This window comes from Scardinius erythrophthalmus (assembly GCF_964197995.2).
Source record: "Scardinius erythrophthalmus genome assembly, chromosome: 6".
In the NCBI taxonomy this organism is placed as follows: domain Eukaryota; kingdom Metazoa; phylum Chordata; class Actinopteri; order Cypriniformes; family Leuciscidae; genus Scardinius; species Scardinius erythrophthalmus.
This window is the reverse complement of record NC_138226.1, coordinates 20817816-20831374: the sequence shown is the minus strand read 5'-3', so window position 1 is coordinate 20831374 and position 13559 is coordinate 20817816. Positions and strand designations below refer to the sequence as shown.

Genomic DNA, 13559 nt, shown 5'->3' with positions numbered 1-13559 from the left:
CTATTGATCAAACACCAACAATGATTAAGAAATCATTGGCTCAAACAAGAGCTTAAACTGAAGAGGAATCTCCGCAAGAAGTAAGACTCTTCCATGGTTGAGAGAACCAGTGGAAAATCATGAAAGTTCTCTGATGGACAAAGCAAAAGATAAACAGAACAGGAAAATAGTAAATATTTAGTGGCAAAGGCCATTAATTGCCAGTCTTTAACATATGTTAAGCTGAATCAGTCAATAAATGGCCTCATGGTTAAAGGGAGTATTTTAGTGAAGAAAGTAGATTTTCATGTCCAAACTATCAAATGTCTAAAGTCATAAGAAAAAGCTTGAATTTTAAGAAAATGACAAGTGTAGTTATTCTTACCAATGATAGTAGGGGGTTCTATTTCCATTTTGGATTTGATAAAGGAGAGGATATCAGGCTGTATATGTAAAAGTTCACCAAAAACTGGAAGATTAAAAAGAAATCTAGGTGAAAATGCTATGCTTTGAAGCTCTGCCTCTACAAAATTCTTTATTCCAATGGCAATGGACAGAACTCCAAAATTTTTGAGATCTTCAGCGGGACCTGCCACATCATCACTGGACCCTCCACCAGTCATAAAAATCAACAGCTGAGGGACTCCTAGCTGATGTCTACTTCCAGAAGCAGTAATGAAAACATGGTCCCTGACATACTGTAACGCTGCCCCAGTATTTAGGTTCCTTCCACCTTTTGCTGTGAGGCCATTAATAGCGTAAATTACAGCTTTCTTACTATTGTATGTATTAAGTAGAAAATGAGTCGAAGTATCTTCACTGTATTGTATTACAGCAACTCGAACAATGTCCTGGTCAATGGCAAGATCCTCTGCCATTCTCCTAATAAACTCACGGATGGCAAGAAATCCATTTCTGGAGTCATCTGAGCCATCAAGGAGAAAAACTATATCCCGTTTGTAAATTCCTGTATCAGGCAAGTTACCAAGAAAAGAAAAAGAAAAGGATATTGGAATACATCTCAATCATTCAATGTTTAAATTGAATAGCAAAAGCTTTAAAAGTGTACAAGAGCAAAAGATAAGCAAGTAAATCAAAGATTTACTTGACATCGACATCTTGACATCGACCCCTCAAAAAATATTTTGTGGGTCAGGATGTGAACAGCGTTGAATAAGAAAAAGCTCTTGCAAGTACAGATCAAATGGAATGAACATCTTTATGTGCAAAAGATGTCAACTAAGGACATGGAAGACATGAGAACATACTTAAGAAGAAAGATTTAAGTAAGAAAGAATTTTTAGTTCCACACATCCTAAAACATCATATATATAGCAGTTTATATGATACTGACATTTAAGGTTTGTAGCAGACTCAATGCCTAACTTAAACACAACTAATTGTTTATGTATTGCTTATAGTGAAAGCTCTTACCAGCTGAGTCTATAAAACTTCTGTTTTAGGAATTTGTCCAGATTCTTTTGGGATATTCCTAAGAGTTGAAACAATGTGTGGCTCTACTAAAGGAAGATCATCAAAACGATCAATATAATGTGTGAATTTAGACTGGATTGATACAGTCTTCAGCTCATTTAGATCTGCATTTTTCACACCAATGCTTACTATCCCTATTTTAAGATTTTTCATAGCATGGCCATGGCAGGTCCTATTATTTCATCACTAGATGGTCTGCTACTCAGCAATATTAGTATTTGAGGAATTCCATGAAGTTGTCTACTCCCTGATGAAGAAGTGAAAACCTGTTGCCTCACAACTGTTGCCTTGCACCAGTGTTAGCTATTTGTCCACCTTTGTGTTTCAGGACCTTAATGGCATTTAGAACCTCCGTCTTTGTTGAGTAGGTTTTGAGAAAGAAGTCAACTGTCACTGTCCTGAACCACAGATACTCTGTATTTTCTCTCCTCCACATTAAGTTTCTCAACAACTCTTTGAACAAAATCACACACTGCACCAAATCCACTTTTAGTACCATCAGAACCATCCAAAAGGAACAAAATATTTTTTTGCAATATCTTTGGCATACACGAAGATACAGTAAACCAATGAGAAATATTTAGAAACAAAGAATAGCACAGCACCCCAAAAAAAAAAAAAAGCATATAGAAGGCCACAGCAAAATAAAAAGCTAAAATGTTCTTACCTTTATCTAGAAAGACCTTCAGTTCTTGATCTGGAAGGTTCACATAGTTCTTGAGCCTTTCCTGAACTGTGTTGAGCTGACTGAATTCCTTCACATTGAAAGCAAATGATGGATTGTGAGAGATGGCCTCAATCTGTTTAGGATCTGCATTTTTCACTCCAACACCAAAAGGTACAACTCCATCAGTCTTTAGGGCTACCGCAGGTTCTCTGACACTATCTCTTGATCTTCCCCCCGTCAAAACGATCAAAAATTGGGGAACATTTTCGCCAGATCGACTACCATATGCTGGTGACAAGATGGTGTTTTTCATGTAAGTCAAGGCAGCACCAGTATTCAAACTTCTGCCACCTGTCAGAGTGAGTCCACGTACAGCTCTCAGAACCTCATCTTTGGTTTGGTAAGTGTTCAGGTAGAAGCTAGGACTTGGTCTCTCGCTATGCTGGACCACAGAAACTCGCACTTTATTAAAGCCTATATCCAAAGGCTCAATTACTTTGGAAATGAAGTCACGGATATAGGGAAAGTCACCTCGGACATCATCAGAGCCATCGATCAAGAATGCAACATCCCTTTCTCCACCTGAGGGAGCTGGTGTTTCAATATCTGTGAAAGATAAAAAAAAACAGAAATATCAATGAAATACAATAAAATGCTTAAATATATACAAGAAGTTACATTGTACATTTCTGAATACAAAATTCAAACACTGTGAGTGTTAAAAAATAGAGAGGAGCAAAAAGTAATTTGTATATGTTGACCAGAGATGTTCTTTATATTATATTATAATAAAGTAATTGTTTTGTATTATTCATTATATAAGTCTTAATTTATTAACTAAAACATTATTCAACAAAACTGAGAGTATGCACTGAAAGTATGTAAAACTTTTTTTATGAAGTCATGTCAGCATGATTCAGCTTACCTGTTCTTGTATCGGTCTCCCCAACAACAGTGATCAGTGGTGTCATGATACTGTCAACAACATTTGGCAAATCAGCAAAATTTTCTCTGTAGTATGCCAAACCTTCAACAAAAGCAACAGTTTTAAGGAAACTCTCTTCCACTTGGCCAGCTCCAACAGTAAAAGTCAAAACACCCTCTATAGCTACACGGTCAGCAATCTTCTTGACTTCATCTTGAGATGGTCCTCCTGTTATTAGCACTAGTACCTGCTGGATCCTCTCTCTCCTACGAGACCCAACTGACTGCTGGAAGTGGGTGTCTAGGGCATACTTTAGGGCTGCGCCAGTGTTCAATGCACGTCCTCCCATCAAACTCAGCTGAGCAATGGCAGAGAGAACATCTTGTTTGGTGTTGTGAGTGTTCAGATAAAATTCAGTTTTCTGCCCCTCAGCAAACTGCATTAGTCCAATGCGCACTCGCTCAGGTCGAACGTCTAGTCTATTTACCACGCCAGTGATGAAGTCCAGCACATATTGAAAGTTATTTCCAACGTAGGAAGATCCATCCACCAAGAAGACAATGTCTCGGACAACTTTTTGGGTGCGGACTGTAGTAACATCCACGTATTCGCCTAGAAGATTTTATATGACCACAATTTTAGATGTCTAAGTACCTTTAAAATGAAGTTCAATAATCTAAATTTGTATAAGACAGTATCAATGGGCAAAAGTGCATAAAAATATATATATATAGTTTTGTACAGTATTTTGTTTATTTATATTTATCTTATTAATTTAAATGAATAACACAATTTGCACTTTTTATTTAAACAAAAAAAGTATGTTTGTAGAATATTACCCGTTTCAGTTGGGCCTTCTGTCACAACAACACCAGTCAATGTAGAGAGTCGGGATATAATTTCTCTGGGGTTGCGCAGCAACATCCTGAAGTCCTTCAGCATGAAAACCACAGATTCATCAAAAGCTATTTGCTTGAGCTCAGCCTCATCAGCAGCTCTTGAGCCTGCAGCCAAAGTTAGAACACCCAATTGACGAAGAGCTTCAGCTGGCTGTTGAACACTGTCTTTAGATTTTTTACTGGTCAGGAGCAACACAAGCTGTGTCACTTGATCTTGAATGCGGCTCCCACTCTCAGGTCTGAGCATGTTGGTTCTCACAAAATCCAGGGCAGCCCCTATGTTGACTTCAGCCGAAGGTTTGGGTTTTATTCTTGCGAGAGCAGAGCTCAGGGATTCTTTTGAACTAAATGAGTTGAGGTTGATCTCCGACCTTGGGGTGGTGGAAAACATGGCCACTCCGACCTGCACCTGATCAGGTCCAATTGGCATGGTGTCAATAAACTTTTTGATGAATTCTCGCATTGCATTGATTATGGTGGCACCCATGCTACTGTCAATGAGGAAAATTATATCTCTTTTCCCAACAGCAAAAACTAAAAGAAAAAAAAGAAAAAATTCTACTTAGTCCTTCTGCAAATTCAAACCAAAATCAGGAAACCAATGAATAAGCAAGCTATCATTTATTTAAAATGTATGATGTTTTACAGAAACAATGTATTAACTATCACCATTTTTTTTACTTGCCATAAAGCTAACATATATTAAAGTAGTAAAAGTTGTAATATATCAATATATGTAACATATATTACAAGTAAAAATAATGGAAACCAATTAGCATAAAGTGATCATTTATTTCAAATAGAAATAGATACAAATGCTATGACCTAAATGTATTAATATCCTGAATATAAACATACAAGGAGTGTTAATGGGTTGCATGATGTGCTACTCTTGGTTTAGTTTAAATGTTGTATCTTATAGAAAACACAAACTCTGAAAAGAACAGTGAACTAAAAAAAAAAAGTTTGTATGGCTCATTTGTAAACACAGCATGCGTATGTTGTTTAAAAAAAAATAAGAAAAGAAAGATATTTTGGGACACTAAAACCTTTCACCTAAAAATATTACGTTTTTTTTTTATTATTATTATTATTTGTTTAGATGTCCACGCCCTTGACAATGTACTGTTATTATTTCCTTTTTCTTCAGTTCCTCTATGGAATCCCTCTCATACAGTAATTACATACCTTCTGTGAAATCTGTTCGAATCTCAATGGTGCGCTCGGCGACCCCATTAATGTATGGCAGTATCTGGTCACCCATGCTTGCCACTGTTCTGACATCAGGAGCGGACAGAACAAAGCTTTTGTCTGTAGCAATAGCTTCCATTTGGGCAGTAGCAGAATCACCCGCAGCAATACCAAAGGTGTACACACTGGCCTGTTTTAGGGCCCTCTCACCCTGACTGACATCATCAGTGGACTCCCCAGCACTAATTACCACCAGTGCCTGGGGCACCCCTTCCGCTGCCCTGCCTCCTGCATCTTGGCCCAACAGACTGTCTACCACCTCCTCCAAGGCGGCCCCCAGATTTGACTCAGTCCCGCCAAGGTACTCAAGCTCCCGGATAGCACTGAGGACACTCTCTTTGTTGTCATGGCTATTAAGATTGAATTGAATTTCGGGATCTGCACCATAAAGCACGAGGGCTACACGGATTGTGTCCCTGCCCACGTCAAGCCCCTCAATCACTTGGACAGCCAAATCACTGACGAGGGGGAAGTTGGCAGCTCCAACGCTCTCTGATCCGTCAATTAAGAGTATAAGGTCGGCTGACCCGGGGGCTTTGAAGGAGAAGTGGAGAGAGGACAGAGAAACAAACAAAATATAATGCAAAATGTGTGGGTTAAAAAAAAAAAAACGGAAAGAGGGAGACAGGGGAAGGGTGCAAGCGTAAAACATAATCATGGATAATTACAATCCATCATAAAAACACAACACAAACACATTATACTGCATGTCTGCTGAACCAAGGAAGATGCTCTGCAACTTTCTAATTTTCATTCTCTGAAATTGTGTAGAATTATGTTGTGGGGATTTAATTTACAGTGTATTTAGAATAATTGTGTGTACATTGTGAACTTTCAATATGTATTCGGGCACCTCTGGCTGCCTGGGCAATTGAATCTTTCCATCTTCTTGTGTTCAGTCAGACCATGCAGACTCATGTTACAGTATTCAGTGATAACAGCACCAGTCATGACCCTTCTGTCTCATCTTTGGACTTCTTTAAAATCACTTTTACTGTTACTTGTTTCAACTGTACTGGCTTTTTTCCACACATATGATTAAAGACTCAATGAAATCACTCAATGAGCACAGTTTTATTTCTTGTGATAACAATTCCTGTTGAAACAAAAGGTTTTTCCATGATTTTTAAATAGCCAATAATCTTTAGTTGTGTCACAGACATGAGCCATAATTTAGGCTACTGCTTGATGATCGGTTGCAGCAGATATTAAAGTGAGGGACATCAGTAAGACAAGTCATCAATACATTAGGCCTGATTTTCAAGAAAAATATTGATGGCTAAAAGGAAAGTGCATATTGAGTAAAAGTGACAAAACTTTATTCTACTTCTAAAACTAAATTTTGTTTTAAGGGGTCTTTAATGTTTGAATTTAGTGAAAAATGCATAGCAAACATTTCAAAGATGAAAACATATGGGTTCATCACTGTATCAATTGTGGAGAAACATTTTTTCTTTTTTTATATGGTTACACAGTGAAGACAGTCAGCACACATATGACATTAAGCTCTCAAGACATAAGCTGTGCTGGGTGGTTAGCCATCATCAGCTGCTGATGATCTCTAAAGTCTCATAGACATAAATCAGTGACATCTTGCCATACTTTAAAGAATTTAGGCATTCGATTTGAAGTGAATCTACTTTTTTTTTTTTTTAAGAATTTAGTACAGAAATGATGGATAAATTAGTGAACGGATGATGAGAGACAGAAAGACAGTTGGATGGATGTTGGTGGTTTTGAAAATCTGTTACACCTAAAATCCATTATCTCACGCCTCTTTGCGCGAAGGCATTAAAAACAGAGGAGTCACAGCAGGCAGAAAATGTGAATGTGACAAAACTAGTCATGTTATCAGTGTGGGGGAATGTTAATTGGGTTATTTCTGGGAACGTTTTGCATGAATTACCCGTTGTCAATAATAACTGGCTGTGGCCATTCCCAATGCTGACAGTAGCTCTTGAGACCCTTCAGGATTAGTGTAAACTTGAAATTCAGTGTTCTGTTCAATTCTTCTTGATCACTGGGGGCTCTAAACAAACTACAGCACACCACTCTGAATATCTTTACAGTATTTAAATCAGTTATTTAAATACGTGCACAACTCCCTTTACTGAAACTGTAGATGTTTCTCTTCACTGTCTTTATATTTCAATTTTTAACTCAAGTGACCAGCATTAATGGGGGGTCTAATAAAAACTGAATATTTAACAAAAGCTTTGCAAAGAAAAACACCTAATTTTAAGGTCTCTTTTCAATCAAAGGAAACATTTATGATTTTTACTTGTGAATTGTCTGCAGCACAGTAAAATTAACATGTCTTCACTTATAACTGGAAGTTTACATCTCAAAGAAAAAAATAAAAAATAATGCTGAACTTAACTTACCATCCTGAGCTTCAAGTTTTGGGAATAGACCAAAAGCCATTATACCCAAAAGGGCATACAGTAACAACCGGTTCTTCCCCATTGTCCACAAAAGCATCGGAATAGACAGCTGAAAAAACAAAACAAAACTGCTTTTAAGTTTTTGGGAAGAATTTACACCATACTATATGGAGTATATACACCTCTGATTTGTTACTCTCACTCATCATCACTTTGTGCCAGAACTTCACTTGCAATGGCACAAACACATATGACTGTTGTTCATCCACAGTTCTGTCATGACTTTGAACAGTTTGATAATGTTTTGCTATCAAATTATAGATCTCAAAAGATCAATATTCTAAAAATAGTCACTTATTGGGTTGTTTGTGTTCTCATCTTTACTCATAAAATATGACATAAACATTCTCTGAAATACCTCAGGACTGTTTACGCTTATTTTTAGGAGGAGAGGAAAAGTTTTGGCAGCACAGTGAGATTTATGTGACCTGTTTCCACCCCATGAGCCAAATCCACACAGCTGTCAGATTTCAGGATTTCAGGAGGAAAAGGATTTCTTCCCACATCAACTGTCCTCACTTGCCAGTAAATACCACAAGCAATAAGAGGTCCACACATTAAGAAAAAAAAGCATCAGAATTCTGGACACAAACAAAAATGCAATAGCATGTGGACAGACAGATGCCAGGACACAGAATGTCCCCTCCTTGTTGAGCTCAGAATCACACTGAAAAGTACTGTTGTAAAACCTTTTAGACTGGACTAGAGGAAAATGACATGATTTCCCATCACATCAGTCTCAGATTTGCTGAACTGAATCCTTTAGTCATAGTACAAATTAATTAGTTTTGGTGGTTGGCTGTCATGTTACCATACACGCAAATGTGATAAAATAAAAAACCTGAGGAATACATATTAATTTATAGTGCATGTTACTGTAAGAGGCTCTCAGAGTTAGACCTATAAAAAATCACTGTTAATGAAGTAAAGTGACCAAAGCCATTTGGGACAGTTTAATTTGTTCTGAAAAATCATTTCTTGCATGGCCCAAGTCAAACATTCCAGTTTTATTTAGTTCAATATTGAATGAAATATGCCTTTAAATCATAGTTTTAATTAATTTATTAGAAATTCACCTGCCATTGTACAACACAAAGAATGAATTGCAATTATGTTAATTATGTTGTATGCTACTCTTTAAAAACATAATTGTTTAAAAACATCATTGTTAACAACACAAAGAATTGCTAACAACATTTTTACTTCCATAAGTAAACTTCTATCTATCTATCTGTCTGTCTGTCTGTCTGTCTGTCTGTCTGTCTGTCTCTCTGTCTCTGTGTGTGTGTGTGTGTGTGTGTGTGTGTGTGTGTGTGTGTGTGTGTGTGTGTGTGTGTGTGTGTGTGTGTGTGTGTGTGTGTGTGTGTGTGTGTGTGTGTGTGTGTGTGTGTGTGTGTGTGTGTGTGTGAATAATTGAATTAATGAATGAAGCATTTACATAGCACATTTTATTATTGTACACCCACAGCGTTTTACAATCAGGGTCTCTCCTTACCCATATATATAGTTTAAATTAATTATGTGCATTGTACACAAAAGACCAGGAACATAAATAAATAGCATAAACTGCAAAATAAATTTCTACCAAATCAATGCTAACAGAACAAAACTTATTGATCACATCTATCACAGCTAAAACCTAAAATAAGAGGTCCATAAACAAGATCAAGTCCTTTCAGTTGGCATTTAGTTAATTTGGATACAGAATAATTAAAAATATTTTCAGACTTCAGCACACAATGGTCTTATATGGAAACGTACACTATAACATTATGTGAACTGCATGTGCTAAGTGTGTCAGAGAAGCAATAACTACAAGTACAGCCATATGAAAAATTGCCATTTCCATGTGAATTGTTGTCACTGTACAAAGAAAGAAATAACAAATAGATTTAATTAATCACAAACTCTATGAATAAGAGGCAAAAACAACAATAAAAGCAACTGCACACTGCAAAAATATTACACTTTCAAATCATGGAAATCTCTCACAGGATTTTCCAGCATGATTTTGCTGCCTAATACATTAAAGGTTATTAAAGGTTTCAATGCCCAAGGAACAGTAATGAGATCAAAAACATACGTCTGAACCAAATTCAATCCCTGCCCCCTTAAACTCAGCCTGAAAACCAAAGCACCAAATGAGTATTACAAGGTGTCTCAACATTGGCCTCTAGTGGTCTAAGTGGGGATAACAACCTCTCCATGTGAATTTTTCTTAAAGCTGGCCCAACATTGGAGAGGCCACACTTCTGGGTTATTTTTTCTTTACCTTTAGCTTGTCACTGGGACAGTACAATAATAAGTAAACCTTTATACCTCATCTACCCCTAAACGGTGATTATTAGTACCCTACGGTGTTGCATGTGTGACAATTATGTCTGTATGTATGTATGTCAACGGGAAAGAACTGTAATGAATCTATTTTTTCTGGTGTTTTCAAGGGTCTACATCTGGTTCTGCTTCACTTAAGTTTAATGTCTGAGCTCTAACTCTCCCAGCATTCTTTGTCAATCTGGCAGGGACAGTGGAAAAAGTGTTTCACATCACCCTGTCTTTACAGTGCTGGGCAGAAGCTGCAATGAAAAAAATAAAAAAAATCTGAATAGTGTCTGCAGTGGTAGAAAAGTGCAACATAGCTTCCTGACTTGTTCTGCTTCTTGCTGTTTAAACAAGCTCATAGTTAGTATCGTTCTCATCAGGGTGTGTTAGATATCATCTTTATAAACAAAAAGCAGCATAACAACTCAACCAAACAGTTATGGTGATAATTCTACAAACCATCCTTCTAGTAAAATGTGGATTTTACACACCAGAATCAATTAGGTTATGTGCAACCATATCACAAACACTTGATTACATACTGTAACAGTTATCTCAAAAACTTCCCCGCTGAAGTTCTCACTCTGAACACACCCTTAGCACAGAACCCCTCCTCATGTATTATCTGAGCACTTTGCTCTGCCTCTTCTGCTATGAAGATTTCTGTTTCTCCCAATGCTTTGGAATTTACTGTACCCAGTAAATTCTTAACATTAAAACTATAATTAAGAAATAAAACTGCCTACACAATGTGTTCCTTGGAACAGCCATACAAACAAACCAAGCTTTATAGTGTAAAAAAGGCATATGCAACGGCAGATTTTAGTAAAAATGGATTTTAGCACATTTTTTAGAATGCATTCCTCAAAACACACTAAAAGCCACACCATCTTGCACAGTCTCACTCATGCACTTAAATGTATTTGCACAATTAAGCCACTTACCCCTGGAATACAGAATTCAGAGCGCTGTATTCCACAGTCTTTCTATGGAATTTCAAATATCTGCAAAAAGACAACTTTTAGGTCATTATCTTCTATCTGGTATCTTCTTTCTGTGAACTGTTCTGGATGGGTCAGACACAGATGATGCTGATCAGCTTGTGGGCTTGAGCTTTGCTGTGAGACTCTCGTCCGTTGAGCTGACTGTGTGCTCTCCAGAGGAGCAGTGCCAATCACTCCAGCCTGGGACAGAACACACAACTCAGAGAATCCTGGAGAAAAGCCACACAATGTTTCCACGCCTCCTACTTTCCTCTGCAGAGAGAAGAAGGAAAAAGCACAAAGAGGAGAAAAAAGAGAGTGAGAGAGTCATAAATGAAAAACAGACCCAGGCCATATTTGGTATGGCTGTTCCTTATTGGGAAGGTGATGTAACAAACCAAAGCAAGTTTTTCTTTCTCCTTACATTGCTCCATCTCAACTTGTATCCATGGCTTAACACAAACACAATATATGAACTTTCTAGCAAGTCTCTAAATAAAAAAGGTGTGGAGCATAGACGTAGAAGAAGAAGAAAAAAATCACTTTCTGTATTGGACTTGTTTGGGTAACTGTGACAAACAGAGCTCATGGGTGGGAGCATTTGTTTCTGATTCTGAAGAAATTAACCCAGCATAAAAAGATCATATTTTTGCACTTATTATATGGACAAATAACACACAAAGACATGTAAATCAGTTACAGCCACATCAGCTTCAATAGTAACATGACCAAAAAACACATCCAGATAATGAATAACATCTTTACATGTTATGTGATATATAGGATGTTTCAAAACGATGTAACAAAAGTTCAACAACAATAGCGTATTCCACACAATGAAGTTATTTTCTAGTTGATGTCAGTACGAGCTGACCTAAGATGGGTGGATCAAAGTCCTGAGAGATCAGACACTTACTGCTGTGTTTAGTCTAAAAAGTAATATTAGAATACTCATCTAATTTAGCCCAGATAACATCTGTTTCTTGCTGGTAATCCAACTATATCTCAGTGTTGTAGCTGTGTTCTGAATTAAGTCAGAATCCTAGTGAATGAAAGAGGCGTGCACAACTGATGCCTGTGATTAAATGCAGCGATTACCAAACACAATAAGAGACGTGTAGACAAATTCAGCTCCACTGTGTGCAATTATAACAGATCAATGTCAAAATCAAGAAATTAAAAGGCAAGTTATGGAGAAATGAGACCTAACAATTTTGACAAGAGTTCCCATTTGTATGAACACGTTACAGCCAAAAATACAGCCTAGTTCTGTTGTCATATATATGTGGGGCCTTTTACTGCTTTCCCCTTACTTCTGTACACCTGTCACCAGAGGTGGACAAAGTACACAACTTCCGTACTTGAGTGAAAGTAAAGATACTGGTCAAATATTACTCTGTTACATTGTGAAGACCGATTTTTACTTGAGTAAAAGTACAGATGCATTTGGTTTTTAAAAAGTATATTTATATATCAAATATATCAAAAGTATCAAAAGTAAATGTCAATGCATTGTTTTATTATTGTTGCATTGCTGTATGTAATACTTATCCTTATGCCTCTGAATCTATGCCTGCATACCTACCCTCATATCAATATCAAATTTATTTCTAGTACACAGTTCCAGTAGGATTGAATGTGAGATTGAATAAGTGCACTCAATAACGTCCACAATGGTTTCAGACACCCAAATGGCTGTTCCCTCAAATAGTGCCCTATTTAAAAACTCTATGATAAGTTTTTTGGCTTTTAATATGAATATGTTAGCCTTACTGTTATCTATAAGCTAGTGTACTCCAAAACAATGACAAAACTCGCATTGCAACCAAAATCATCCTCTGACTGACGTTACTACTTTCTACTCAAGTACCTTGACAGAAATGTAGTCGAGTAAAAAGTATGATATTTGTCTTTCAAATGTAGTGAAGTCAGTAAGAAGTTTCCAGAAAACGTAATACTCAAGTAAAGTACAGATACTCAAAAAGTGTACTTAAGTGCAGTACTCAAGTAAATGTACTTTGTTACTGTCCACCTCTGCCTGTCACCTAAATGTCCAACTAAATGTCAGTCAACTGTACACTGAAAAAATAACGCTTGAAGAAACAGTTGAAAAACAAACAAAAATCCCTACACACACACACACACACACACACACACACACACACACACACACACACACACACACACACACACACACACACACACACACACACACACACACACACACACACAAACATATATATATATATATATACATATACATATATATATATATACATATACATATACATATATATATATATATATATATATATATATATATATATATATATACAGTATATATATTGTATATCAAATAAACAAATCAGACAATTAGGTTCTAACTGCAATGAAAAAAATAAACAATTAAAATATACTATACACTCTTCCTATGAAACAGTTGAGAGTCTGAGACTATAAGGCAATCAATTTAAAGGCACTGTACTTCAGGACCTGTATTGTAAACATACTGTATGTCACAGAGGCTTCATCCTTTGTGCTGGTACAGCTCAGTTTAAATAGCAGATGTCAATTCAATATGAATAGCAGATATCA

General features: G+C 36.7%; 1 protein-coding gene across 7 annotated transcripts in view; it reads right to left on the bottom strand.

Moving 5' to 3' along the window:
* The window catches only part of col6a3 (collagen, type VI, alpha 3), a 94882-nt gene extending 83041 nt beyond the window's left edge, over positions 1 to 11841 (bottom strand). For 2 of the 7 annotated variants that reach the window (XM_081368556.1, XM_081368557.1), the window contains exons 1-6: positions 10926 to 11841; positions 7600 to 7708; positions 5153 to 5749; positions 3905 to 4498; positions 3066 to 3677; positions 2141 to 2746 (exon numbers count right to left, since the gene is read on the bottom strand). In XM_081368556.1, coding sequence (XP_081224682.1) covers positions 2141 to 2746; positions 3066 to 3677; positions 3905 to 4498; positions 5153 to 5749; positions 7600 to 7696 — 2506 coding nt within the window. In that variant the 5' untranslated portion in view covers positions 7697 to 7708; positions 10926 to 11841. The remainder of the gene's footprint in view (positions 1 to 2140; positions 2747 to 3065; positions 3678 to 3904; positions 4499 to 5152; positions 5750 to 7599; positions 7709 to 10925) is intronic. The other 5 variants (XM_081368558.1, XM_081368559.1, XM_081368555.1 and 2 more) reach the window with 4 other exon arrangements.
* Between the last annotated feature and the right edge of the window lie 1718 nt (positions 11842 to 13559).